The following is a 27,422-nucleotide window of genomic DNA, read 5'->3' as shown; positions in this document are numbered from 1 at the left end:
TTGTTCACGTAAGAAAAGAGGTCAGTTTTTCGTGTTCAACGTTATAAAGTGAACTCGACGGGTGCGAGCGTTTTACCACCGTATGTTGAAATGTCAAACAGTTGATAGGTTGAACATGTTCAGGCTAAGTGAGTGAGTTTAGTTTTACGCCGCACTCAACAGTGTAATAGATAATCGAGTAAATACTCTCATTCTTTCTGCTTTTGTTTCGGTTTGTGGGCCATAGTAAATAATATGTAAATGATAGAGTCCACACCATACAATCCAGTGATCAACAGCATGAGCATCAATCTACGCAAATGGGATACGATGAGATGTGTCAACCAAGTCAGCGAGCCTGGCCTCCAGATCCCGCTAGTCGCCTCTTACGACAAGCATGAGTTACTGAACTTGATCAATTCCTCCCAGGATGTTCACGGGTATCAAGGTAAATCTGTTCATCCAGTGCAATCAATCATCCAGTACATCTGGCAATTACTTCACTTTTGTACGATGTTACACTGAAGCACAACATAAATTGTGAGATAGGTTTACTTTCTTATTTACTTACTATTATTTACTATTTACTTATTTTTCAACCAGTGAATATCCGGTTTAGAACTGATCTTCAGTAACTCATGAATGTCGTAAGAGGCGAGTAAGGGCATAGGGTGTTAATCGGGTGTCCTGTTAATCACTGGTCTGGTCCAGTCTCGATGATTCTTTTTACCTACAGAGCACTGCTGCGTGCGGCGTAAAACTAAACCCACTCACTCATTGTTTATATCAAACTATAAATCGGTGTTAATACAACGGAAACATGATCATATCTTAAGAAATGAGAAAGTCATTTTGGAAATTTTCTACAATGCATATGAAGTGAAACCGACGTGATCTCTGACATTAAGAGCGAGTGAGTGAAGTCTGCTCGGCTTTTAGCAATATTTCGCCAATATCAGGGCGGGGGCGCCAGTGTCGGCTTCACATAACGTACCATGTTGGGAATCAAACCCGGGTCTTCGGTGTGAAGAGCGAACGTTCTAACTACCGACCTGACATTGGGAGAGGCAGGGATACTCTATAACAGGGATAGGTCACTCGCTTGCTTTCTTTACAATTTGTATTAATATAACGTGTGCCTCGTCAAGCTCCAACGCACACAGTGACTTGGCTCGTTCCCAGTGCAACTTCAGTTGTGTTTAACCAGGGAGACTATATAGAGTATACGTTGTTGATTATCCCTGATTTAACAGAACTTCAGCCAGTTTGTTGTATCAGTCGGAATTTTACAATGAATGAATGAATTATAGTAAGAATTTAAGAGCAAGAATTATGTGAATGAAAGAACGAAATAAAGAAAAAGAATAAAAGAAATAAGTACATATGTGAATGAATGAAAGAATAAATGACGCCGCGTCCTTCCCTCCCAAAACGTTTTAAAGAACACAAAAGTATCGCGAGAACACGTGTTAACATTAGCTGTCATTTTAAAAAATATACTTTGAAACAGTTCTGTTTACATTAATAATTAGTTCAGATATCTTATTGCATGTGGGGAATGGAATGGACATAAACAAAATATTAACTGACACTGTCACACTGCCCTGAAAAATAAAGTGTAAAACTCTCACAAAGCGTTCTAAAACCTCTACCTCTATACAGGCTCCCTGAGAGAGGTAAGGGGTTGCAAGATACATAGTCAATGCACAAACCAATACTGACTGACTCACATCAATGCACTGAACGATCCGCAAAAGATACACAGCATGGTTGTATGAGTATGATCAAATTGTGCAAATTATGCGGTGTGGGTAAGATCTTTATTTCGTTTTGTTTCATAAAATTGTGTTGTATGTTTAATGTTTAGGCGCAGAAAATAAAAGTCTCGTTCAACAATGGCTTTCAGTAAAGAGACATCCTGTTTCAGCAGGTGGTGAGACGACAATTTTATGAGTGGAACCATGCTTATTGTGCAGTGTCCCCACGGGCTGGATGGAGGAAGGATATAGCCACGTCCTGAAAGCCGTGTCACTCGTTACCTGCACTTAGAATTCCATTTTTTTTATCACACAAGAAACGTGTTTTTTTGTTTGTTTGTTTCATATTCTCAAAATTCCTCGTCCACATAATACTTGCCCATTGTTAATTTTGATAGTTATCTCCCCGAACGGATGTAACATGATGGCACAACATAGGAAAATACGTCATGTATGAAGATAGTGGCGTCACGGAGTCACGCTTTCTCTACAAATGAGGTGACATGTCACGTATTTACTGAGCGAGTAAGTGAGACCTTTGTTGATGAACAAAAACACCTCTTGTTGAAGTTCCGATTTGTAGATGATTTCGCGTCATGCGATTTCGAATTTTATAAATTCTGCGGTTGAGACATTCTTTAGCACGGGTACTCCCGGTTTAATATAGTAAAGTTAATATACACCAAGTGGCTAAGACAGAAAACTGTTCGTTATATCCGTCACTTCGTTATATGCGTGTTCGATACAAACCTACTTTATTGCTACTTTATCTACTACTCGAACCTCTGCTTATAAAATCCACAATCACCTCCGCAGCCAACATATTCCTCAATGGTTATACTGTGTTGTCATTGGAACCACATCTTTCATGAACCGTACAGATCTTTAGTATACCACAATTTGTCACCGAAGGGGCGGTGGGTGGCTTTATGATCAGGGCGTTAGCTTGGCACACCTAACACCAAGGTTCGATTCCCGACATGGGTACTATATGTGTGAAGCCCATTTCTGGAGACCAGCCAGACGTGATGTTGAATAAGTAACGCTAAAAACGGCGTAAAACCATACTCACCTCCTGAGTTACGCAGACAAGGCCTAGTCGATGTGGTTCACGTATTCAATATAATCACGTGGTGCAGGTGTTGATTACCTGGAGACTGTCATCCGAGATCTCGAGCCAAATCTTTCCACCGGGTCATTCATCGTAAAACAATGTTCCAGATATGTTCGCTACAACATGTCCAAGAACAGAGACCAGTTAGAGATAGTATTTTTTAGATAATATTTTTATAGTAATCATTATACTTGTCTTTCATCATCTCATAAATCGCTGGGCGATTGGCTCCACGTACCTCTGTTTTAGCTTTTGTGCTTTTTGATTTATTTACTTATTTATTGATAGCAACTGTATGTGTCTGATTGCCAAGCATCAACAATATAAGCATGTAATTTGCAATACGCTCCTACACTACAAGAATCAACACACGCCCTAAGTTTTGTTTTGCGGGAACTCTTTGTTGTATGTATAAATGTTGTACATTTTTGTATTCTTTTACTGACATTTTTTAATACTTTTGTTACACTCAAGTGATATTTATATAATGTGTGCCAATGATGAAATGAAATACGTTGTGTTCGTCCATCTGTCAGTGTGGCCAAGCCATTATCAAATGTGTACAAGACTTCGTGAACTTTGCACATTGATGGGAGGATTAGAAGGAGGTGTAATATTTTAACGTGTTTCAAAATGTAGTAATAAAATAATGATGAAGACAATTTCTCGCACTGCTTGAGTTATTTTTGTGAAACGCTCCCACGCTTTCGAGCAGTTGCAGGGGAAATAACTCCTCACTGCCTCCTGCTGAAGAAATTGAAAGTGCCAGAATTTGTGAGCATATATTCAAGGTTCCAACCTGCAGTGTTTCCGTATATATTCCGTGGACACGACGCATGCATTAGACAAATTACATTCAGGTCTGCAGGTTTCTGTCAAAATAAACAGTTATAAAGTCGCCATGTTGTTTCTGTCATCCAAGTAACTGACAGGTTCACGAAACATATCCACCTGCATGATCTATTTATTTGTAAATGGCTAAATCCGCTGATTTATTTAAAGCAACAAATGCTTTCGATGAGAAAGTTCGGATAAAATAGGAAATTATGATATTACAGTGACATTTCGTCATTAAGTCGAAAGTTGTTCCAGTGTAAATATCGACATGTACAATGTACAACATGTACGTTACAATATATAACTTTATGAAAGGATCAAGTACAGTTGGATCGATGTCGTGACGAAGTGTCCTGTTTTCGGACATGACGAGCGTCAGCCTGATTCAGTGGCCACATGGTTCTTGTTTACTTCGTGACTTGGTTGTGTGCACAACCAGACTCTCCGAATAAGATGGTCTGCAAGTGTATGCGCGTTTGAAAACTGACGCTGTCGTGTTCAAATTAAACATACGGGTATCAAATCTCCACATAATTTACATCTGGGTTAACATCGCGTGTTGTCATGCGGACCTTGATACACATACACCCTGTTCAGCCCGTTCAAGTCTGGCAACGTGCAAGCTTGGATTCATGAATGAGTGAGTGGGTTGGGCTTTACTCTGCTTTTAGCAATATCACGACAGGGGACACCAGAGTTAGCGCATTTTCCAAGGTGGGGCCTTCGGGTCTTCGGCATGACAAGCAAATATACTGGGCACCCCACTGCCCTGATTTATAAACTGAAAAAAGCTCTGGGCTGCCTTTTGTTATGTTTCTTGAAGATTAGTCATTACCTGGTTTGTTTTGTTGTTTTTTTGTTGTTGTTTTTTGTTTTGTTTTGTTTTGTTGGTTTTTTTGTTTTTTGTTGTTGTTTTTTTTGTTTGTTTGGTTGTTTTGTTTTTTTTTTGGGGGGGGGGTGTTTTTGTTTTGTTTGGGGTTTGTTTTTGTTTTTTGTTGTTGTTTTTTTGTTTTGTTTTGCTTTGGGTGGGTTTTTTTGTTGGTTTTTTGTTTGTTTGGGGTTTTTTTGTTTTTGTTTATTTGTTTGGGGTTTTTTGTTTGTTTTTGGTTTTGGTTTGGTTTTTTTGGGGGGTGTTTGTTTGTTTTTTGTTTGTTTGTTTGTTTTGGGGTGGGGTGGGGGGGATGCTTCAAATAATTTATGCTACAAAGTTCAGTAAAATACCGTTGAACTGACGTGTTTGTTCCTGCACATATTAATTACAACTTATTATCATAACTCTAATAACTCGAACTATACTTTCTATTAAAAGTATTTCCATTAGACTCCCTAGTGTAAACGTAGTAACTTTCTTCAGGCAACTGTTCGTAACTAAATTTTGCAAAGTATTCCATACTGTTTACAGGTACTGTTTACACATGAACTGATACAGGGTGAAACTATTTAGTAATGTTGAAACAATTATTGTTATGAGCTCAATAAATGATAACAATCAGTGAAAACTGGCGATTTTTAACAAACCTTTACGCCCAAACGCAGGTGTTCATATGCATGATATTTGCACATGCTTTTTCAGCGATTTGATGCATGATCCTTGTATAATTCGTCTGCATGAGGTTTTGCTGTTGGCTCCCCAAGTTATTGGTAAAATCAATTTCGATGTAACCACACGCGCGCGCGCACGCACACACACACATGCACTCACACACGCATGACATATTGAGTGTTTCATGTGAATCTAAACCTTTGATGGTTAGTATATATGCATCGTTCTCACCATATCCCCACAAAAAAACTTAACATAGAAAGCTACGGTTATGTTATCCCGGTAGCCATAGCTTGTTATCCACGTGATCAACTGGATTAGTTGTCATGCCTCATTTGTCAGACATCAGCGAGAGTTTAATACTAATAACAAATGAAGACTTAGTGTTTCATGGATGAACTAACCACATAGATAATCTAGAAATTGCCTTTCTACATCAAGTTGATATTGTTTCTCACACTCAATGATTTAGTCAAGCGTTACTTTGCTTAAAACATAGCATTTTAACTGATTTTCTGTTAAATCTGTAATACTGGTTAAAATGATTATGCGGAAACAAATAAAAGTGTTACGTTTTCGTATGGATGAGGGGCGGTGGGGTAGCCTTGTGGTTATAGGGCTGTCTCGTCACGCCGTAAACACAGGTTCAGTTTCTCACATGGGTACAATGTGTGAAGCCAGTTCCTTGTGTTCCCCGCCGTGATATTGTTGAGATATTGTAAAACCTTCGTCAAACTAAACTCACTCACATATGCATGAAATATACATAGTAAAAAATTGCTTTTTACTACTATGCAAAAATTAAGAAAAAAGGTTTAATAACTCAATTCGTAATGAAAGTATATTAGGCAACATTGCGATTAAGGTAATAAAGATGGTCGCATTAACGATTAACCAGAATAATTATCTAGACACCGACCCAAATTTATATGTCACGTATGAATTAAGTTTTTCGTTTCATGAGAATCAGGAGAAATATATATTTCCTATATTTCTAAACCTTCAGCCGATTCGTCATATCACATATACAGAAGAAGCAGGAAATAAATATGCATAACAGTTGGGGTTTTTTTATTTCCAAGAGATACATGTTACATACATCACATATTGTCAAGATACATACGTGCATACATACACACCGTCATTAACTGGGTGTTCAGTAATGATTAATTTTGAGGTACATCCTCGTATTTATTATTCACTGCAGGGCCATGTAGCTATCCTTATACCTACTATGGTCGTGGCGATGCATAACAATTGTTAGCTATGCCTGGTATAATTCTGCATCGGAAATCGGTAACCACGTCTGTATATTAAAAAGCACACGTCGCTCAAGAAAGACATATACGCAGATGTGTTAGACCTTGACCTGTTAGTCATCGTCAGTCTTCGGCAATATCCGGCGCAAGGGCGGGGTTGGCCGAACGGCGTCCGGCAGCTTACGGGATAGACTTGAAGGAATTTCAGTGGCATATTTCTGCAACTTGTCAGACCACGGTAAGTTGTCATTTTATAACCGCAGATATTTCGTATGTTACAAGCTAACATAACAGACAGTAGTTTCTGTTTGTGTGTGGAAAGGTTCGGCACTTCGTTAATGAAGTTGCATTGTTTGAAAGAAAGGCCCGAACAACGGTGGCCAATCATGCGTGCAACACCGCGTTTTGGACGCGATGATGAATCTTGATTGACTGGTTTGCCGGCCATTGAGATACAGTGAAACCGTGATATTTGAATATGGTACACGTGGTACTGTTTTCGGCGACAGTAACTCGGGTATTCTCAGGCGTTACTATGGAGTTCATATCCGCATCGTCGATGTGAAATTTGCACGAACTCTTCATCAGTCAGTCAACCATGACAGTTACGAATAGGCTATTGAGTACTTTAAGGTCGTGAATGTGTCAAACCCGACGTTACATTGTGAAGAGATTTCCATTATCATATGTGTTCATGATTACTAAATGTTATATGCATATGTCTTTATCCATAATTAATCATAAACAAATAAAAATCATTGATATACCAACAGTTCTCGTCACATTGTTGCAAGATGCGTTTCACAAGTTCAGTTTTCCAAAATGCAATTATAGATTATTTTAGCCAAACAATATTATAATCATGAAAAGTGGTGCTCCAGAAACATTAATGACACAACTGAAAAATTATCAGCTTTATTCTTATTGTTAGTTGTGCTTGTGTTCGGGAACATTACCACACGCAGTGTTTCCCTAGCCAGGGGGTATATGATTGGAAACAATGTCAAGCATCTACATTCTGTTGTACCGTATTTTCAGACAATGTTGTAAGTTTTAACTGTGTACAAACATTTAATTGTTGTGATAATGACTTTATGTTGTGTATGTCACATTCATCTGACAAATTATAAGCAAACATTTTGATGGAATGTAAGACAAGTGCTATTATTAGCCTCAGTTTTTCTATCAATTTCACAAACTGTAAACAAGGAAATGAACTGTATGACTCTAAGCGTGACCCTGTGCTTATACAGTATGTATTCTTTAGTTGGTGTTGGCATTTGCTGATGAACTCTGAGTGTGTTGATGAGAACAGAACTTAAATAGCAGACCTTGTTGTTCACGGTGGGTGTTGTTGTCTGACCTGGGACGTTCACCTGATAAGGTCATGACTGATGTTTTCATCTCTTTTTTGTTGGGGAATTGATCCTTGTCTTAAGTTACGACTGGGTACAGTTTGTAGGTATATTATTTATCAAGAACAACAATGGGTGGGCAGAAGTATTATATATCTGTATTATATGTATATGGGATGCATGTGATATATAATTAATACTTTCACTTTAAAACCAGAATCTTTTTCAGGATGTTGTATGTAGAGTAATTAAAATTTAACATCAATGTATAGAATGTATCAAATGCAATTTATTCCACTACATTAAATCATAATCGTGCATGTTATCAGTTCCTCTCGAACCCCCATCCCAGTCAATGTTTATATATTGACATATACCAGAATTATTAACAAATCGTAACATGACAATTACTAGAGAACGCACAAAATTAAGTAAAAGCCCATAAAATTCCTTCTCTTAATCTGCAGAAGAAAGAATATGGGTCAACAGAAGGACCTCTTTCCTCATGCACTTGAGCAGGTGCTTGTTTTGGGTTTATTTTTTTCATTTATGTCTTGTTCCCTTTAACTTTAAAAAAACTATCCACACCCACACAACTGTTTCTTTAATGGCTGATGATATGATATGCAAGGACAATATGAAACAAACAAATACCTCTTAAAGAAGATGTGCAAGGGCATGTCATTGATGTCTTCAGTATATATATTTATGATGTGAAAACAGTTTGTGAAGTTACTGTTATTGACAAACAGTCTAAGTAAACTTAGTCTCAGCCAGTCAGTGTATTTCGTTACGCTCCACCACTGAGTCGAACAAAACCTAGTAGCAGGTCGCATAAGGTAACCTGTGAGCGACCTATGACCGTCCAATCAAAGGCGAGACGGTTAAATAGATTTAACCAATCAGACAACTCCTACTATTTAGGGATCGGAAGGACTTTCAAAATATTCAGGTCACTGACACAGACCTCTTCACACACAAAAATCTGCATATAACACAGTTATTTGACCTGCAGTATATCAGTATGTACGCTTTGGGGTTTCTGTTGACCATTAGCTAATATTTCCGCAAGATGACATCCTTGAATATTGCCAAAAATGAGAATGCAATGAGAATGGTTCGGTTGCGAACCTTTTCGAGATAAAAAGTTCAAAAGGTATGTGCAAATGTCCACTTTCGCGATTTGGTAAGCTGTGTTCTGATTGGTCAATCTCAAATTTACCTGATGCAACCTCCCTTAAGGTTTTGTTAAACTCAGTGGTGGAGTGTAACGAAAAATACTGAGGAAAAGTTTACTGATTGACTAATATATTGTCGGAATTGAAACCTTGTGTTCATGTTCGTCTTGTTTTTATGAGTTGTAAACACAGTGCTAATACACTGCTTTGCTGACTTACTCAGTGACCAGGTTTCATGCTTATACCTCCACAAAAGCAATAAAATATTGAAGTTTATGTTACATAAGGGACACAGAACTTGAGAAGATGGTAGAGTATGGTTAAAGAGTTCGCTCCTTATGCCAAGACCTTGGTTCGATTCCTCACAAGGAGTGTAGTGTGTTAGTCCTATTTCTGGTGTCCCCTACCATGATATTTGTTTGATATTTTCGAAAAGAGAGTTTACCTAGACCTGTCAATTCTAAGTACAGAAATACTGTACACTCATAGCCTTTTCTTTCAGTACAGTCTTGTAGCAAGTCTAAGGGTTTGGAAGGAGGCTAATTTCTATTCATTATATGACAGAGATAAACATGATTAATTGCTCACACCATCGCTTGCATGGCGCTGAATAGTGACAGATTAGCAGCAGAGTGTTTGAGCTGCAAACAGACAGGGTGGCTTTGAACACAAAGGGCTATTGACTGATAATGAGAGTGGGAGCATTGTCTGGGATATTAGTTATTACACAGTCACAAAGATTACGGTTTCTCTTTTCACAGCCTCTAATTGTAGATGTGGATAATGGAGTTTGAATATGTGTTGCCTTGTATTGATATGTTTTTTACATAGGTATGTCATATTCAGGTTTCATGGTAAAGTGTAACATTCTGTGATAAGAATATGTCTTGTAGGGTTTTGTTTAGAGCTCTCTGGAGTGTGTGAGTGTTGAAAATGTCGTTTCTTATGATCTTAATGATGTGGTTTTTGGATAGATATGTCATGTTTGGATTGCTTGAATGTATTGTATAACTGTCATGATTTGTCTATTATGCATACGAAAATGTGGTTGTTATTAGGGATGTCATGGCACATAAGTTTCATGAATCGATATGTGTCACAATACCCATGTGAAGATTCGATATGTATCGCAATACCTATTTTCGTGACATAATTGCATAAATTTAGTTACCTTTTGAACAGTTATATTGCATATGTTATTATTGTCCATGAAAAGATCAACATTATTGATACTCAGAGATTAAACATGTTAAAAGTTCTAATTTCCCAATCTGCATAAAAAATAATCATTTTTAACTCTTATTACATCCAAAAACATGATACACTTGCAATTTATGAACAAAAATTAAACATGTTTAAACTGATACTTTCAAAACTAAATATCAGTACAGTTTTGAATGTATCAATAATTGTATTGCCATAGAGAAAACATTGATGCATCAATGTATCAGTGTGTCGTGGAATTCCTGTTGTTTCTCCTAGTCTTAGTCATGTTAGTGATGTGGTTTGTGGGTAGATTTGTCACATTTGGGTTACTTGGATTGTATTGTCTTGATTTATCTATTGTGTATATGGAAAGCTGGCTAAAACTGAGTGGCTATGGTTTTACATGGCATAGGACACCCAAAATGAATCTGAAACATTGTACCCACATGTGGAGTAGAACCTAAGACTTGGAGTGATAAGTGAACACTTTACCCGCTAGGCTACCCCACTTCTGTAGCTGGTTCAGAAATTGGAAGATGGAATGATAGTTTCAGAAACTAAAGTGAACGAGTTTTCTTACTGGAGTGAGTTTACTCTTATGCTCATATGCCTCACACAGCAATATTCCAGTTATATAGAAGTGGTTTGTTGATGATCGAGTCTGGACAAGACAATCCAGTAATCAACAGCATGAGCACCAACCTGCGCATTTGGGAGCCAATGACGTGTGAACCAAGTCAGTGAGTTTGACCGCAATCCCATTAGTCACATCTTCCGACAAGCATAGTCACCTTTTGTGGCGTTACTGGCAAGCATGGGTTGCTGAAGATCAATTCTACCCCAGATCTTCAGTGGTCTTGCCTATTGGAAGAACTTAATCCTGAACCATCTTTTGATTCTGTTGTGTAATGTAACCTCTACAATATGTTGAAGTAAATGCACATATTATTGAAGTCATTACCTGACTGTTAGTCAGCATGGTCAGTGATGAGTTTCATGCCTATTGAACGATCCAGTCAGTTTCATCGTCAATTAATTTGACACTTTCATGCCATTAATATCATGTAACAGATAGAAATGAATGATTTTCAAGTGTGAATCATGGAACTCGTCCAGATATTAGGCATTCTTATACAAACATGATAAAACTGAAGTGTGGCAATGTACTTTTGTTCCACTTTTTAATTCTTGATGTATCTTGCTGTCGAATGAATGAATGAATGAATGAATGAATGAATTGCCCACTTTATTTCCCTCAAGCCATGTTGTACCTTTTCAGTTTGTGAACCCCCAGGTGTATTTTGCAAGTCATTCTGCTAATATAGCTAATTCACTGTGTTTGAATATATGACATCTGTATGCATGTCTCCAATCTAACAGTACTAAAAAAAGGCTTGAAAATCATTATTTCTAAAGTATGTTTTACTATGTGGATTACATTTTTCACCGTTTAGAAGTTTCACATTTTCATTATATATTTTGTAAATGAGAAGTACATTTAATGAATTACCTTTTGAGATATTTGATACACCTGTATACAGACTGAAGCTTGTCCAGAGACTCAAATTCTGTTCAGTCATGTAACTACAGCCAATAACACTAAATTTCTCAGAATGTGATGCTCAGAGCCAGGTAAACAATAGTTGTATCAATGGTATTTGGCACAGACTTGGAATTGTTTCATGTGTTTTATGTACAGCTAATTAGTTACGTTGGGTTGTGTTAGTGTGTACCAGGCAGTATTTTGTTACTTTTTGTGAAGAAATGTAATGCTTATAAAATGATTATAGTTACACAAGAATTTTATGTGATATAGTTCAGTATGAAGTGTTTATCATGTTTACGGAAATTGTTCTCATCAACTATCAAACATGTCCATAACAAATGATTTTGGAAGTTTATATCTCGTGCTTATCACGTAAATCCTTTCTTTGAAGTATATATAGAAATAGGTAGGGCTAGGAATTTCTAATCATACCATCAACATGAGAACCAAGTCCATACATGTATAAACCAATCTGATCTGAGAGTATATCAACATATCAACATCACATATCTTGTACAAGTCTTGAACTCATTAGAGTTAACTGTGTACAATAAATCTATTATACGTCACCTACCTCAGTTTAACGAGTGCACTAGTTGTGCTGCCATTAGCCTCAGTGTTTAAATTGTTACAGATATTTGTCACTGGACCCTCCCCTTTCTAAATAACCTGGGGTCACATTTCAGGAAACGAGTAGGAGCCAGACTGCCATTGTTCCTAATACTTGCTTCAGTTATGTGGCTTAATTTGCCACGCATCTCTTCTCAAGCAAAACAGGTCACTGTGCCCTTTGAGCGTGAAGTAGCCTACATGGAAGCTATTATAGTGTGATGGTATCACACATGTATCATTTAGGCTTGGTTTTAACATAATCAAAGCCACCCTGTTCACATGTTCTGCTGCTTTGTTAGGAAACAGCTTGTCACAGTTGGATTCACTGATGTGTTAAACTTTTAATGGACTCGTGAAAGTTTTGGATTTTTGCGTGAAGGTGAGGTCCTGACTGGGAAACTTTGTTTTGGTCGCGCGTTTGTGTCATATTTTCATTCTTTAAATATGTTTTGGAGGATAAGAGTACAGGTACTCTTTTGAATTTGAAGTGGTAACTGTAGGTGAAAAACTGTAATAATATACATGATATAGATACTGAAACAAAGAATATGCATGTTTTGTTAGACCAAGAATTGTTTGTCTGTAGCTCAGACCTCAAATCATCAAGTCCTAATGGTGGAGGTCACAATGACAATATGCTTCCAGCAGGTTGGCAATTAAGGTGACTTCATTTTCGTGTTACTTTAGTGTTGCTATGTCATTATCCATTTATAGTACAGTCATAGAGTTTTCACAATCATGATGATGTCAGACTGGTATCTGTCTGTGACTTAACAATGGTACCACAAATCCTGACATCACAAAGAATATGTCACAGGGGTTTTACACCAACTTACGCCCAAGTTACACTGGTATTTGACATTAATGATACCAGATATGTACACTTAGTAAAGATAAGATACAGGTTTAAAGGATATTCAAGTTTTCTCATGTCATTAACCTATCAATCCAAAATTTGTTCTAACATCTTGTCTCTGAAATGAACGCATATTTAAAAAAGAATTCATGAATGGTAATAATAAACTGTAATGAAATGGAGACAGATCTTCATTTTCAGCTCATATGATGGAGAGACTTGAAATATATTGTAGACTTGCACTAGTTTTCTCTCCTTTTGGAAATAATTGCACCAGGGTCAGTATGGAAGTCTATCCAAAATGTTGAATGTACAAGTATTGTTAACTGCTACTGGTCTAGTGAATGGGCACATACACAACTGAGAGCCATGAAGGTCCCGGGGTAGAATAGGCCTCAAGCAATCCATGCTTGCCATTAAAGGTGACTATGCTTGTCGTAAGAGGCGACTAACATGGTCGGGTGGTCAGGCTCGTTTGGTTGACCCATGTAATCGGTTCAGAATTGTGCAGATCGATGCTCATGTTGTTGATCACTGGATTGCCTGGTCCAGACTCGATTATTTACAGACCACCACCATATAGCTGGAATATGCAGAGTAAAACTAAACTCACTCACTCACTCAAACACAACTGAACACAGAGGTTGAACATGTTTTCAAAACTCCACTGGACACAGGTCAAGTTAACTTTTAATCTACACTTGACCAAATATAAATTTAACTTGACCACAATTGGTTTCTCTTGCAAATAATCTTTATCAATTGGTAGCAATTGCATTCAGTTTTTTATCATCAAAATACATATATCAAAATATTTCAGTAGTTTGGCAATACTGTACCATGGTAAAGTTTATTGTGGATATTTACTTGACCAACAGGAGAATTCCACTTCACCCACGCATCAGGCAAGGTTATTTTTCAAGCAGGGAGGGAAGCAAGTTTCTTTTGCAAGCCTTACAGGTAAATCAACTGCCATGATATGCTTGTCATATGAAAGGCAGCATGTCCACAGTACCAGCATTTGTTGAGGCTCAGATTTTTTCAGCTGATGGAGTTCACTTAAGTGCCATCTGTGTGAAATATGGTTCAGACAATTTTCCTGCCATAAATCATTTTATTTTGAATCAAATTTCCACTTTGTCTTCTTGTTATGGATAGAGGAAACTAGACTTGCACAAATCTCTTAAGTCAAAATATTAGTTTACATGATAATTTCTAAAAAAATGAATAAGAGACTGGGGTCCTTAGTTAGAGTTAGACTATCCACTTACCTAGACTTGCCTCTTCGAAGAATAGAATTACTATACATCCATGGGTTCAGCATTCAGTATAGCCTTCGAGAAAGGATAAGAGAAGACTAAATAAGTAAATTGGTCTCGATAGTCACCTTGGAGGTTGTTCAGAGTCACCTTGTTCATAGTATCAAACACTTGTTTGGCAAAGATTTGATTGTGTACCATGTCTACTGATTAAGGTGGAATATTACTGACTTTGGCACATACAGTCAAATTGATAAGCAGATAAACATTATTCTCAAATATCATGAATATCTGGTGAACATGTTTGTCAGTATTACTATTTAAATAAGTATATTTCTATGGGAATTATTATTTATATTTTTGCCTCCTGCATGAGTAATAGTATTACTCCTGCTGTGTTATATCTGTGTGTTCCATCTGGTGTCTGTTGTATCAAATGTTATGACCCAGAATCTAGGTCTATTATAATGTTAAACCATACTGATATAACACTTTCAAAATGGTGGCATATTTCAAAATCATCACAAACGTTTTTCCTGTAATATTTGTTTTGCATCTTACATGGGTTTTACCCAGACTACTTTCTAGTACAATAGAATTTGTAATGGAACAAATACCTTGTTTTTAAATTGTTAAGCAGACCCAGTGATAAGGGAGACTGGGACATGTGGAAAACCTCCACTCGCTGTATTAATGCTTCAACATCATGACGTAAGTTTGTCGTGTGAAGAAAAACTGTGGTTCAGGGAATATGAGACAGGCTTGACTTTAGCTGATGGAAACTGTTTTTTAGAATTGTAGTTAATGGATGATATTCCTCGTTTGTACAACATGCAGTGATAGAAATTGGTTCTAGTTCCGTTGTCCTTGATGAACTCCCCAACAGTTAAAGTTAAGGTGTCAAAGGTGTTAAGGCATGTAGATATTTGTAATTTTTTGGACAATATTTTCTATGTGATATACTTATGAAGAATATTGGATTCAATTTTAGTTTTATGTCTGAATGTACAATGTTTCTGAAATTCTTGAAAATTCTTGCTTGGAGTTTTCATGGCTTGGATGTACCTTTTTTGTGAGTTATCATTGTTTCGTATGATGAATGTTCACTGTGACATCACAGTGCATTTGCTGGCATGTACAGTATAACTGTTGAATGATGCGGTTAGTCAACACATGTCGTCCTGCCAGTAGCATTTTTGATGAACAGACTCCATTGATGTGAATTTTGAATGTATATAACATATTTCTGTGCCCCAATTGATTTTCTTTCTTTCTTCACACCAGCCTATATGCATGTGTGTATGAAGCTTAACCATTATTCTTGGCCATTTGCTACACCTTAAAAAATAATAATCCTGTGGCGAAGTTTTGAATGAGTCATGAAATGAATGTTGCACTGCTGGCTAAATATAAACACCATGAAAGCTGACGCTGCAGTTTCTATCCAGCTTGTGTGTATTTTTACAGATGTAAGTATGTGTTTATTATGTTGTTGGTGTTGATCTCAAGGCTGTATGTCCTTGAAGACCTTAGTGCAATTGCTTATGGGCTGGTTATGGATGTGTGGGATTATCACTTTGAGACTGTGTGACCTTACTGATTTTTATGTCGTCTTTGTGAAAATAAGGCAAACTACAAAGTAAGCTCCACAAGCTCACTGAACCTGTAGCATGATTGATTTACTGTTGATGTGGTACTGCACTAGCTGTGTTCGTGTTAATGCCGAAATCTGCGTTTTTCACACAAGAAAAAACCAACAAAAACGCAAACAATTTATTTTGCATCCGTATTTTGGATGCATGGATTCTGAACTACCTAATTTTAAAAAGGTATCTTAAAATAGCAATATAAGAAAAAACAATAAATTTTGAAATCATTTAGGACTGTAATGATAATTCTACGTGCAAAAGATTTGGACTACATATTTAGAAATAGAATTTTATTTCTGCACGCACTTGTACAAAACCTACCACATACACTGTCTAGTAATGTCATGGTCAGTGAAACAAGAAATACCTGCCTGTCCAAATGCCCGGGACAGTTATTTTCAACACAGACTGCCAGATTCTCTAATTCACTTGTCCAACAGTCATGTTAAAATGTAGACATGTATTATATTGTATATGAATAAATTCATCATGTTTCAGGATAATAAATCATTAACTCACTTGTGAAAATAAACAGTGAATTCCAGTTTGATGATTAACTACACTGTTGTCAAACCTAAATTATTTGTAGGCAGGAAAGTTTTAGTCAGGGCTGGCAAGTTTTACATCTAACGGTAACCAGCCCTGTGGCCTGGCTGAAATGTTCAGGAGCTTTATACCCTGTGTAGGAGAAACAAAAAATGGGTTTAATTCCCTTTTTTTTTTAATTAAATCTAGGCCACTGGCATGACAAATACATGTTTTAACCACCTGACTACCAAACCACCTCATTATGGTGACAGGGTGTAGATAGGATGTGGCCATTTGAAAATCTAGGTTAAGGGTGCTATTGTACAAAACAACCTGAACGCAAAGACTATCTTAAATCATGTAAATCTGTGTTAAGGTATGGGCGTTCCAGTCATCTTAGCGCTAAGATCACTTTGTACAGTGACACCCTGCTCCAGCTGATATCATCACTTAGAACTGTTTTCAGTATTTTAATTTGTTATGACAATAGATCTTCCTTAGAAGAAATAAAATGTGCCATTAATGTTGTTGATGACAGTGTTCAGCAACACCAGCTCTTAGCATTAGTTCCATCCTACCCTAACATTGCCCATGTCCTAAGTTGCTTGGTGTTTGTCATTGACCTCGGTGCTGTTGTACGTCCTAAGGCCAAACCTTTTGTTACTGCTTGATTTATGGATCACTTGACCATATTATTTGCCAATGTGGAAAATTATTTTTCATTTTCCTTTTCTTTTAATACTGCTGATAAATAAGATCCAAGTAAATAATTCAAAAATATACTTTCCTGAAATCAAGTTTCTGTTATGAATTTAGCATTCTGGCAAAACAAAATTTGAAATATTGAAACAAAATCGCTGAATTGACATTGCTGAGTGAAAATGTGCTTTATTTTCAAACCATAGTTTAGGAGATGAGAACACATGAAAGGCTGATGGCATATTCTATTCTATTCTATTCTATTCTATTCTATTCTATTCTATTCTATTCTATTCTATTCTATTCTATTCTATTCTATTCTATTCTATTCTATTCTATTCTAAAATAGCCTACTTGTTTTGAGAGCCATATATGGAAACAAAATGTGAAATAGCATATATGAGCTATGCATATATTTTTTTTTTTTTATTCTTTTTTTACCACCTACCGAAAGGAATATTACTGTTAAAAAATTCATAAAACAAGTAATTAAAGAAGCGTGGCCTCATGACTGGTAGATATGACAAAATGGATTGTTGTGATGTTATGACTCAGAGGTGTAACGCTTATACATTCATGTTTTAAGAGAGTTTTTGCAACTGCATATCAGTTTACATTAATGACTTTGTAGGAGGAAAACTGATGGGTATCTGTTTACCAGGAGGTAAGTGTTTCATCTTGGTTAAACTTATTGAAATGTCTCATATTCCAGTTAGTCTCTTCCTTCATCGTGTTCATGGAATTTTTTGATATCTGCATGGAAAAACAATACGAACAATTTTAATGAGTATATGATGCATGCATGATATATTTGTAGAAGTTTTCCTGAAAGAAAACCCATTAATAAATAGGAAAAACATAAGATGCTAAAAAAAAACAGCATATCATACAGATCACTGAACATACAAATTTTTTTCTTATTGTAATAACACCAATACATTATGATCATTTTGATTATGCATCATGTACAGTGTAAGCTGTCTAAACCGGCACTCATCGGGACTGAAGAGATAATCCAGTTTAGACAATGTGCCGGATTGTAGAGCTGATGATAAATGTACAATCCAAGGACAGGACTGAGATTTTATGCCAGTGTTGCAGTGTTCACGAATATTGTCTGACCCTCTGACAAATCCGGCAGATTTGCCAACGGTCAGACAGAAGTCCCCGACCTGCTGGCCCCAGTGTCTGACTGAATATGTCACAACTTTTGTCTGAAGTTGTTATTTGTGGCATGTGACACTTGTTCACTGTTTCTAAATTCATGTTTGTAAAGTTTATCATTATATAATGTTAATAATTTCAAAGCCAATAATGAGAAATGTTAAATCTGAAATGTGTGTTTAATTTTATTCTGTGGGTCCTGTAAATTTTCACTGGGTCAGACAGACATCTGAAACTTACAGGACCCAATGTCCTGCTATTGTGAAACACCATTCGTTAACACTGGTGTTGACAACTTGCAGAATTGGACAGATGCTGGTTTTGACAGCTTCCACGGTACATCATCTGATATCAATCATGACGACATGGATACAGATTACAATATACTTATTGGGAAGCTAGAAGGATGTGATCAAAGCAGTTCTTCTGGTTTTACTCTTGCAAAGAAAATCCTTAGTTATCTTGGTATATGTTGATGTTTGTTCTGGTTCTGGTTTTGTAGACTGTTGTGAACTTCGATAGTGTCAGTGGTGTTCTTACTCTCCACAGTACTTGTTTGGTAGTTGTTTAATGCTGCACTCACAATATTTGAGCTAAATCAAGTGGTAGGGTAGCCTAGTGGTTAAAGCGTTCACTCATGCCGAAGGTCCAGATTTGATTCCCCACATGGGTACAATGGGAAGCTCATTTCTGGTGTCCTCTGCCATGATATTGCTTTGTACTTGGTTTTTTTTTTACATAGTTTTGTACTTGTATGGAGTACATTGTTTTGTACTTGTATAGAGTAAAAACAAAACTGAATCACTCTTGCGACAAGCTTGAGTTGCTGAACACTAGATCTATCCCATATGTTCCATCAACAGTCTAGGAGACCAACAGCTTCCTAAGCATGAGTGTCTGTATAATGGAGCACATTAAAGATGTGACACAAAATTCTTCTACTTCATTGAAAGTAAATGGTGAATTCTCAATGTTATTTATAGAGACATGTACCCAGACACAGTGCTCATGCTGTTAACCATTGGTTTGCCAGTCGGTGATATGTGGAGTAAGGCATAACAGAACTGAACCAATGCTGACATTCAGGCAGACTGGATACCTGTTGTTTTGTACTTGTATAAGACATACATAGCCAATTACAACCCCACAAAGAGTTGACTGTTGTGTCCACACTGTCAATTGGAGGAAGCCCTTTCCCTGCACTTGCCCAAACAAACTGACAGCTGATATGAAGTGACACCATTTACGGTTCACACTAGCTGATGCAGAAATGTCAAACTTAATACCTAGTTTCATGAATAACTCAAGTTTGTGTTTACTGATCTGAAAGGAGATTGTCACAGTATTAATCCCTGTAGCCTTGCTGTATGGCTGTACTGACAGTTGAGTCCATTGATGTAATGTGATTCAGTATGTAAAAAGCAACAAGTCCAGATTAGCAGTCCAATGGCTACTGTTATGCTGCAGCTAACTTCACATTTAGATTACAGTGCTTTTAATTTATCAAAATTTACAAAAATATGCAAATTGATCCAAGCTGATAAAAACATGTGGCTATTGGTAAAATATTGACTGGTGATCAAATTTTCTATCGGAATTGTAGCGACTCTATGGATTGTGACACCTGTTATGAAGCAAGTTAACTGTGATCTGTAAATGATGTTAAACTGTCACTCTTCAGCATTTTCACAGACCTAGTACCTTGAATACTTTCTTGGTGTTGGTGTCCCCTGCCGTGATATTGCTGGAATATTGTTTAAAGCGACATAAAAACCATACTCGCTCACTTTCCTGGTGCAAATTCCATGGTCAGTTTCAGGTAACTTTTTCCCCAGAGAACGATTAGCAAATGTAATTCCCAGATAGATAGATAGATTAATGTATTTTTCAAACAAGGATGCGCCAGGTTATTTCCACAGACTGGTATCTTGGAGTACCTGTATCCTGATACAGTTAACCTGGGTAATTCCTGGGGAAGTCCTAGATACATATAGCTTGTTATATATCGCCAACATTATTTCACGTTATTCCCACAGACTGGTGTCTTGGAGTAATTTCTCACCACAGATATCCCACCACAGGTACCATGGATAGATCAATTAGTGGTTTTTAATGACTATCAGAGTTTACCCTGCTCATTTATCTTTTCCAGTGTTTTCATTGATCATTGTTGGTATATGCTACTGTGCTAGTGGTGGTTCCATTAAATGATTAATTGAATTATCAATGATTAGATGCATTGACTAAAAGACCAAGCAATGGATAATTTGTTTTCTCAAAACTGAACACAAACTGTTTTGGAACACTTGTTTACATTGATAATATTTTACACAAGGTTGGTTTTGCATGTCATTAAATTTATATTTCATAAGAACTATAAGCTTAACATTGAATTTATCTTAAAATCTCAAGGAAATTTATGTTCCTAGGATACTATTCTTTGATGATGTGAAATTTGCAAAGGAATTTAGTGCATATTTACCATGTTTACATATTTCAACTAAATACTTTTCTTTTGTTTTTTGTATGCATTAATAACCATACAGGAAAATTTGATAAATGATGCCGTAAGCACTTTTATTTGCTGATTGATTGGTTGTAATGAACCAACCACCAATTTTGAGGTTTTAAAATTCCTAACACTAATGTATACCTTAGTGTTTGTATGGAAAGAAGACATGCACGCTCAAGGACCAGGGTCCCATTTCACGAAACTCTCGTAAGCCTAAGATCTCGTAACTTTTCTTGTAGCATTCGTACCTCCTATACTGTAACATGTCAGCTTTCCATATGTTCCATATGACATGGAATTTGAACTTCAGCAGTTGTATTATACCCATGACAAATGGTCAATGTGAGTAAATGTTACGTGACTGAAGAACATGCTTAAGCCACAGAACACACTCGGATATTAGGGATTTCAGAGACAACAACCTACACTGACAAATGGGCATAATGACGGTTATTCCATGTGTCGATGCCCTGTCCAAGAACATGATGATGCTCTGTCAAGTGTTTCATGTGACTGAATCTTAATCTGCATTTTGTAGAGACAATACTTTTGTCATATTGGACTTTGATGGTGTCGTCATTATACCATTTCTGTATTCTGTTTCACGACATCTTATAATGGGACATGTGAAGGTCCCGGAGTAGAATAGGCCTTCAGCAACCCATGCTTGCCAAAAAGGCCAAAATCTCCACCTATGTACGATGTGTAAAGCCCATTTCTGGTGTCCCCCATCATGATATTGCTGGAATATTGTTAGAAGTGGTATAAAACCAAACTCATTTGTTCATGGGTTGATAAAAAAATATTGGTTTGCATCTGAAATGATATCTACTCTTAGTACAAAATCTGGCCCCTCCTGAACCGTTAATATATTAATAGATTGTTTACACATCTTCTGATGTTGGATGATGTGTCCCTTTGTCATACAAACTGACTACTTACAGTTGTAGTTGATGCAGTAGGCAGAAATGCCAACCCATACAATTTTATCGCTTTTGTTACGCAAACAACACGAAATATGTGACTATGCTAGCAGTAAAAATATGCAGATGATTTTTGAAATATATTAAATGAAATTTTCAAATAGCATGTGTATCCTGCACAAGAAATTTCAATCACATTTTATTCAGTATCAAGATACATTTGGATACTTCTTACTGATTTAACAGCCATATAGCTGGAATATTGCTGAGTGTGGCGTAAAACTAAACTCAGTAACTCACGTATACTATCCTAATGATTTAGGTGAGTAGGTGAGTATAATGTTAATAACTAGTTCTTAGAATATCGATCTATATTTTATTGAATATGAATATTCTTTGGAAAAGTTTATACTAATTTTTAGCCCCAAAGTACGTGTATTTTTGTCATTGATCTTTTTTTTTTCCTTTTATGCCGAGATACATATTTAGCTAAATTTTGGAAGCACATGAACGCTTGTGTTTGTCTTTGTGTTTTAGACATGTGTACTTTGAAATCGTGTAAACTGTCTCGTACTGTGGGCTTGACTAACAGGGTTTCTCAATGAACCGGTTGGTCAGTGATTGTACGTAATGTTTATGGGTCACCCTAAACTGGGTTGAACCTTTCTTTACCATATTGTTTCTTATTTGTTAGTTTACTTGCATGGTGAACTGTTACAGCTGGTGCTAATAACAATTCTTGACATTTTGTTTTGTTTCTGTTGCCTAGCAACTGACCCAACATTGTTATTTTCTTGTTAATAGTTCTCCAACTGGTGAGAAATGAGACAAACTTGGGGCATCATGTAATGATTGTTATTGCATCTGTTGAGAACAATTGTATACCCTCTCATGATGTTCCTTTGGTACACAGTGGCCCGAAATGCTGTTGTGTGCATTCCATGAAATCTTGGTAGAAGGTTACATATAACACAGGGATTAGTGCAGTAGAACTGTGAGGGACCTGTGAATAGCAACAAGTACTGTGAGGGACATGTGAATAGCAACAAACTTAAAAGTGTGTTCTCATGATGCATGTAAACTTAAATATTATGCTGCATATTTTCAACCCAAGGTTGTACCATTCATCATGCTTATTAGAATGTATACTGAAACACAATGAAAACACAAAACAAGATTATTTCGCATTTTTGTTGCATTTATTTATTTATTTATTTATTTATTTATTTATTTATTTATTTATTTATTTTAGAGGAGGGGACTAGTAAGAGATATTAATTCTAAATTAGTAATCGCTGATGATTGATGTCTTGTGATGAAATAAATATTTTATGGTGTCTGATTTCAAATACTAGAGTATGTCGCTTTTGCTAAAATGCTCTGATTGCTTTCAGCACTATTTCCCCGAGGGCCTTATGTTTTTTTATGATGGTAAATTGTGATGTTTTTTTGTGATTGATGTAATGGTTCTGATGACTGGCCTACAATGCCATGTCGCTAATGTTCTGATATGGTTACCATCAGGTGCAGAGTGCTATCGGTGAACTTCCAGTATGGGTCTCTTTGACACAGTCAAGAAGTTCAAGGGTCAGGACTACGATGCCCTGAAGAAGGAGTGCAAGGAGAAAGGAACACTCTTCATCGACCCCGAGTTCCCTCCTGATGACAGGTCTCTCTTCTACACCAAGGGAAAACTTGCAGGAGTGGCATGGATGCGACCAAAGGTAGGAATCGTTGACAAATATGCAGCCATGCTGGACACTGGACAGATGCCAGAGAATTTAATCATTTGGGATTTAGTCATAGCATTAGGGCTGTTACAATTCCCTTGAGTATTTGGTGACTTGAACTAAATCCCTTCATAAGATCAAATTTTATTTGACGATCTCTTGAGTCAAATATTCATAAATTCATTGATTATGAAAGTTTACTCAAACACGGGTGTTATTTGTCAGACAAAATGGAATATATCCAAGCCAAACAGGATAATAGGCAGCACTGTTATCTAATTGATTTGGCAGAGTGAGTGCGAGTTTAGTTTTATGCTGCTTTTAGCAACATTCCAGCAATATCTCAGTAAGGGACACTGGAGATGCATTTCATACATTGGACCCATGTGGGAAATCAAACCTGGGATGTCAGCATGTCGAGCAGACGCTTTAACCACTGGGCTACCCCACTGCCCTATTTGATTTGACAGGAATGAGGGCACTGGTCATTATTCTGATGAATTAAGTCGGTCATAAATTTAACATGTCATATATATACATGATATATGCTTTGTTTTTTTAATATTTTCAATAATAATTCCATGATATTGCTGGAATATTACAGAGAAGGGTATAGAACTAAACTCACTCGCTTACTCAATCATAACAGGTCCCTACTGTGCTATGTATAATGTAATATTGTTCAAAGGAGTATGAACATAAACACACACACTCAGAACTGGCACTTTGTATATATGGTATACTTAGTCTGTCATACTGACACTGAAATGAATATATCCAAGAAAGCTTGTACAAGTCTAGAATATGTGGAAAGTCTAGACTTCTACGGTTTCGACATGAAAGTAAAGTCCCAGGGCTCATTTTCTTCTGCTATGAACTTATTTTTTTCTTTAAGATATGTTCATTTCAGGGACTAGTTTGTCTAATGGTATACTATCCAAAAGGGTGTAAACACCCACTTAATTACAGTGTAAATACTTTTTCAATAGATGAAGATTTGAATATATATTAGTTTGCTCTAAGGATAATAACACATTATTATGAGAAAAGCAGCTGATGATTCATCGAAGTCTGCTGTAACAAGAATCTATAAACATTAACCAGTCTGATTTAGACCAATGATAATGTTAAACACTTTACACTTGCAGGCTGCAGAAGATATGATAACTGTATAGGAAAATTGATATTATGACTGTGTATGATCCCCAAATTTCTGTGGATGTTGACTATCTAATGATGACTCAGTGACATTTCATTACGATATTAGACCAGATTTATGAGTTGAGTGTACGAGTACATATCAATCAGTGTTTGTAGTGATGACAAGTCTGCAAGGCATTGGGTTTGGTTCACAAAGCTGTTGTAACTTCAACTGATACAACTTCTGCTGTTTTGACATCGTGTTACAACAAATGTAGTTTTATAATTATTTATGAAATAAGACCAAGCTTCCAAAATGGGCTTGAATTGTTACTGTTTTGTATTTTGCAGGGTTCTCCCTAAACATTTGGGGGGTGTCAGGTTTACGCTTCCATTTTTTAAGGGGAGTCAAAATATAAAATTTGGGGTCAGACAATTTACAATCTTTTTCTTTCAGATCAGTTTGAAATTAGAAAAAAATTATTTAGTCACATTTATAACAATTATTTAGTCACATGTATAACAAATAGAATTCAATTGTGTGGTTTTGATTAATGATGTAGTGCTTGTTTTTTATTCATATTTTCACTTTCCACTATGCAGGTTTTCCGTGTCAAGTCCATCTTGTCAAATATCTTTTGTTTATTTTTTCATTTTTTTTTTTTTTTCATTTTTTCTTCATGCTTTCACAAAGTATAATGACTTGTCCCTTAGCATGCTTAAAGTAAAAGCTGGTTCAAACTGTTCAATTATTTTTGCATGGTTTCAAAATTGCTTACGTTTGCTTACTTCACAGCTATTCGAATTCCATATATGCCTAAGGTTTACCCTGAACCATTCTGAACCTTAGAACAATCTTATAGAAGGGGGGGAAAATGGTCTGACAAACCTTAAAATTTGTTGTATGACTTTTTTCCTTGACAGCAGTTGCCAAGAGTAAGTGAGTTTATCTATATAACACACTCAGTAATATTCCAGCTGTATGGCAGCAGTCTGTAAATAATCGAGCCTAGACCATACAATCCAGTGATCAACAGCATGAGCATTGATCTGTGCAATTGGGAATGGATGACCTGTCAACCAAATCAGCGAGATGGCCACCTGATCCCATTAGTCGCCTATTAAGACTGAGCGAGTTAAGTTTTACACTGCACCCAGCAATATTCCAGCTATATGATGGCGGTCTGTAAATAAGCGAGTCTTGGCCAGTCTAGTGATTAACAGCATGAGCACTGGTCTGTGAAACTGGGAATGGATGACGTGTCAACCAAGTCTGTGAGTCTGGCCACCCAATCCTGTTAGTCGCCTCTTACGACAAGCTTGGGTTACTGGAGGTCAATTATAACCCGGTTCTTCAGGGGTGGTAGGATCCAAATAGAGGGTAAGGTTGATATAATCCCCGTAAGTAGAGTTTCTAGCACGGAGGCAGGAGATTTGTACATACCAGTGAAGTGATCAACTGATCAAAGACTGCCACATGTTACACAGGCAGATCATTGATTCTATTGTTGTCACAGCACTGTTGCCTCTGGTGATGAAATGTGATGGATTCATTTATAGTGGGTTGTATATTTTGTTCATTGAACTTAAAATATTTTCTTCTTTGATATTGGAAACTAGATTTGATTTTTGCTTTACAAATAACCTGTTGTATTCAGCCTTCTACTGCAGTGGCCATCCCTTGATCAACTTTGGCAATAATGTCTTGTTAGTACCTTAGTCCTGAGCATGAAAAGTGCCGTCTTGGTCCATATTTTCATGTGTTTATCAAAACATTTTACTGTAAACAGTGCAGACCCATGAACATCTGGGGTAGAATAGGCCTTCAGCAAATCAGGCTTGCCATAAAAGGTGACTATACTCATAACAGTTGACTAACGTGTTCAGATGGTCAGACTCGCTGACTTCATTGACATATGTCATCGGTTCCCAGTTGCACACATTGATGCTCATGCTGTTGATCACTGGATTGTCTGGTCTAGTCTCGATTATTTACAGACTGCCATATATCTGGAATATTGCTGAGTGTGGCGTAAAACTAAACTCACTCACTCACTGCAAACTTTTAAGGCTATTATCTCAAATATTTCACTCCTAGTAACATTTTTTGGTGTTATTTGTTTTGTATGGACCGATACTTTTGTGGTTACATCACCAAACAGAATATTTTCATGACACAGCTCTTGGACAAGTGGCTGAGATAGCAGTAAAATATTTGATCCCACAGAGCATGTGTTAGCAAGTGATATAAAGCGACAGCACGTGGCATTAAGCGGATGAAACATGGACTCAACAAACCTAGGTCCAGACTAGTTCATTCAGACCGACTTACTCGTTGTACATGACATAGTCATGGACATCAAGCCCCAATTCATGTCACCTTCCTAAAATGCGTGAGACCCACTTAAAAAAAGATTTAACAATGCATCCCAGTGACAGTAATTCTATGGGAATGGGAACTCCACCCGACCCACACATCGTTGAATAGAGCATATTGCTATAGAGAGTACAGCACTTATACCACACATCAAACTGTCTGTAATTCATGGGGCAGTATTACATCCTCTGACATGTGA

At 36.8% G+C, this 27,422-nt stretch overlaps 1 protein-coding gene across 2 annotated transcripts in view; it reads left to right on the top strand.

Annotated features, from left to right (window-relative positions):
- Positions 1-6,614: 6,614 nt before the first annotated feature.
- The window catches only part of LOC137281638 (calpain-5-like), a 42,442-nt gene continuing 21,634 nt past the window's right edge, over positions 6,615-27,422 (top strand). Inside the window, exons 1-2 of one of the 2 annotated variants that reach the window (XM_067813001.1) lie at positions 6,615-6,727; positions 23,501-23,700. In XM_067813001.1, coding sequence (XP_067669102.1) covers positions 23,530-23,700 — 171 coding nt within the window. In that variant the 5' untranslated portion in view covers positions 6,615-6,727; positions 23,501-23,529. Of the gene's footprint in view, positions 6,728-12,560; positions 12,766-23,500; positions 23,701-27,422 lie in introns of those variants that run through there. The other variant, XM_067813002.1, reaches the window with a different exon arrangement.

Source organism: Haliotis asinina, chromosome 4 (genome assembly GCF_037392515.1).
Source record: "Haliotis asinina isolate JCU_RB_2024 chromosome 4, JCU_Hal_asi_v2, whole genome shotgun sequence".
In the NCBI taxonomy this organism is placed as follows: Eukaryota; Metazoa; Mollusca; class Gastropoda; order Lepetellida; family Haliotidae; genus Haliotis; species Haliotis asinina.
Note: the sequence above shows the minus strand (reverse complement) of the source record. Positions and strands in the feature narration are given on the sequence as shown.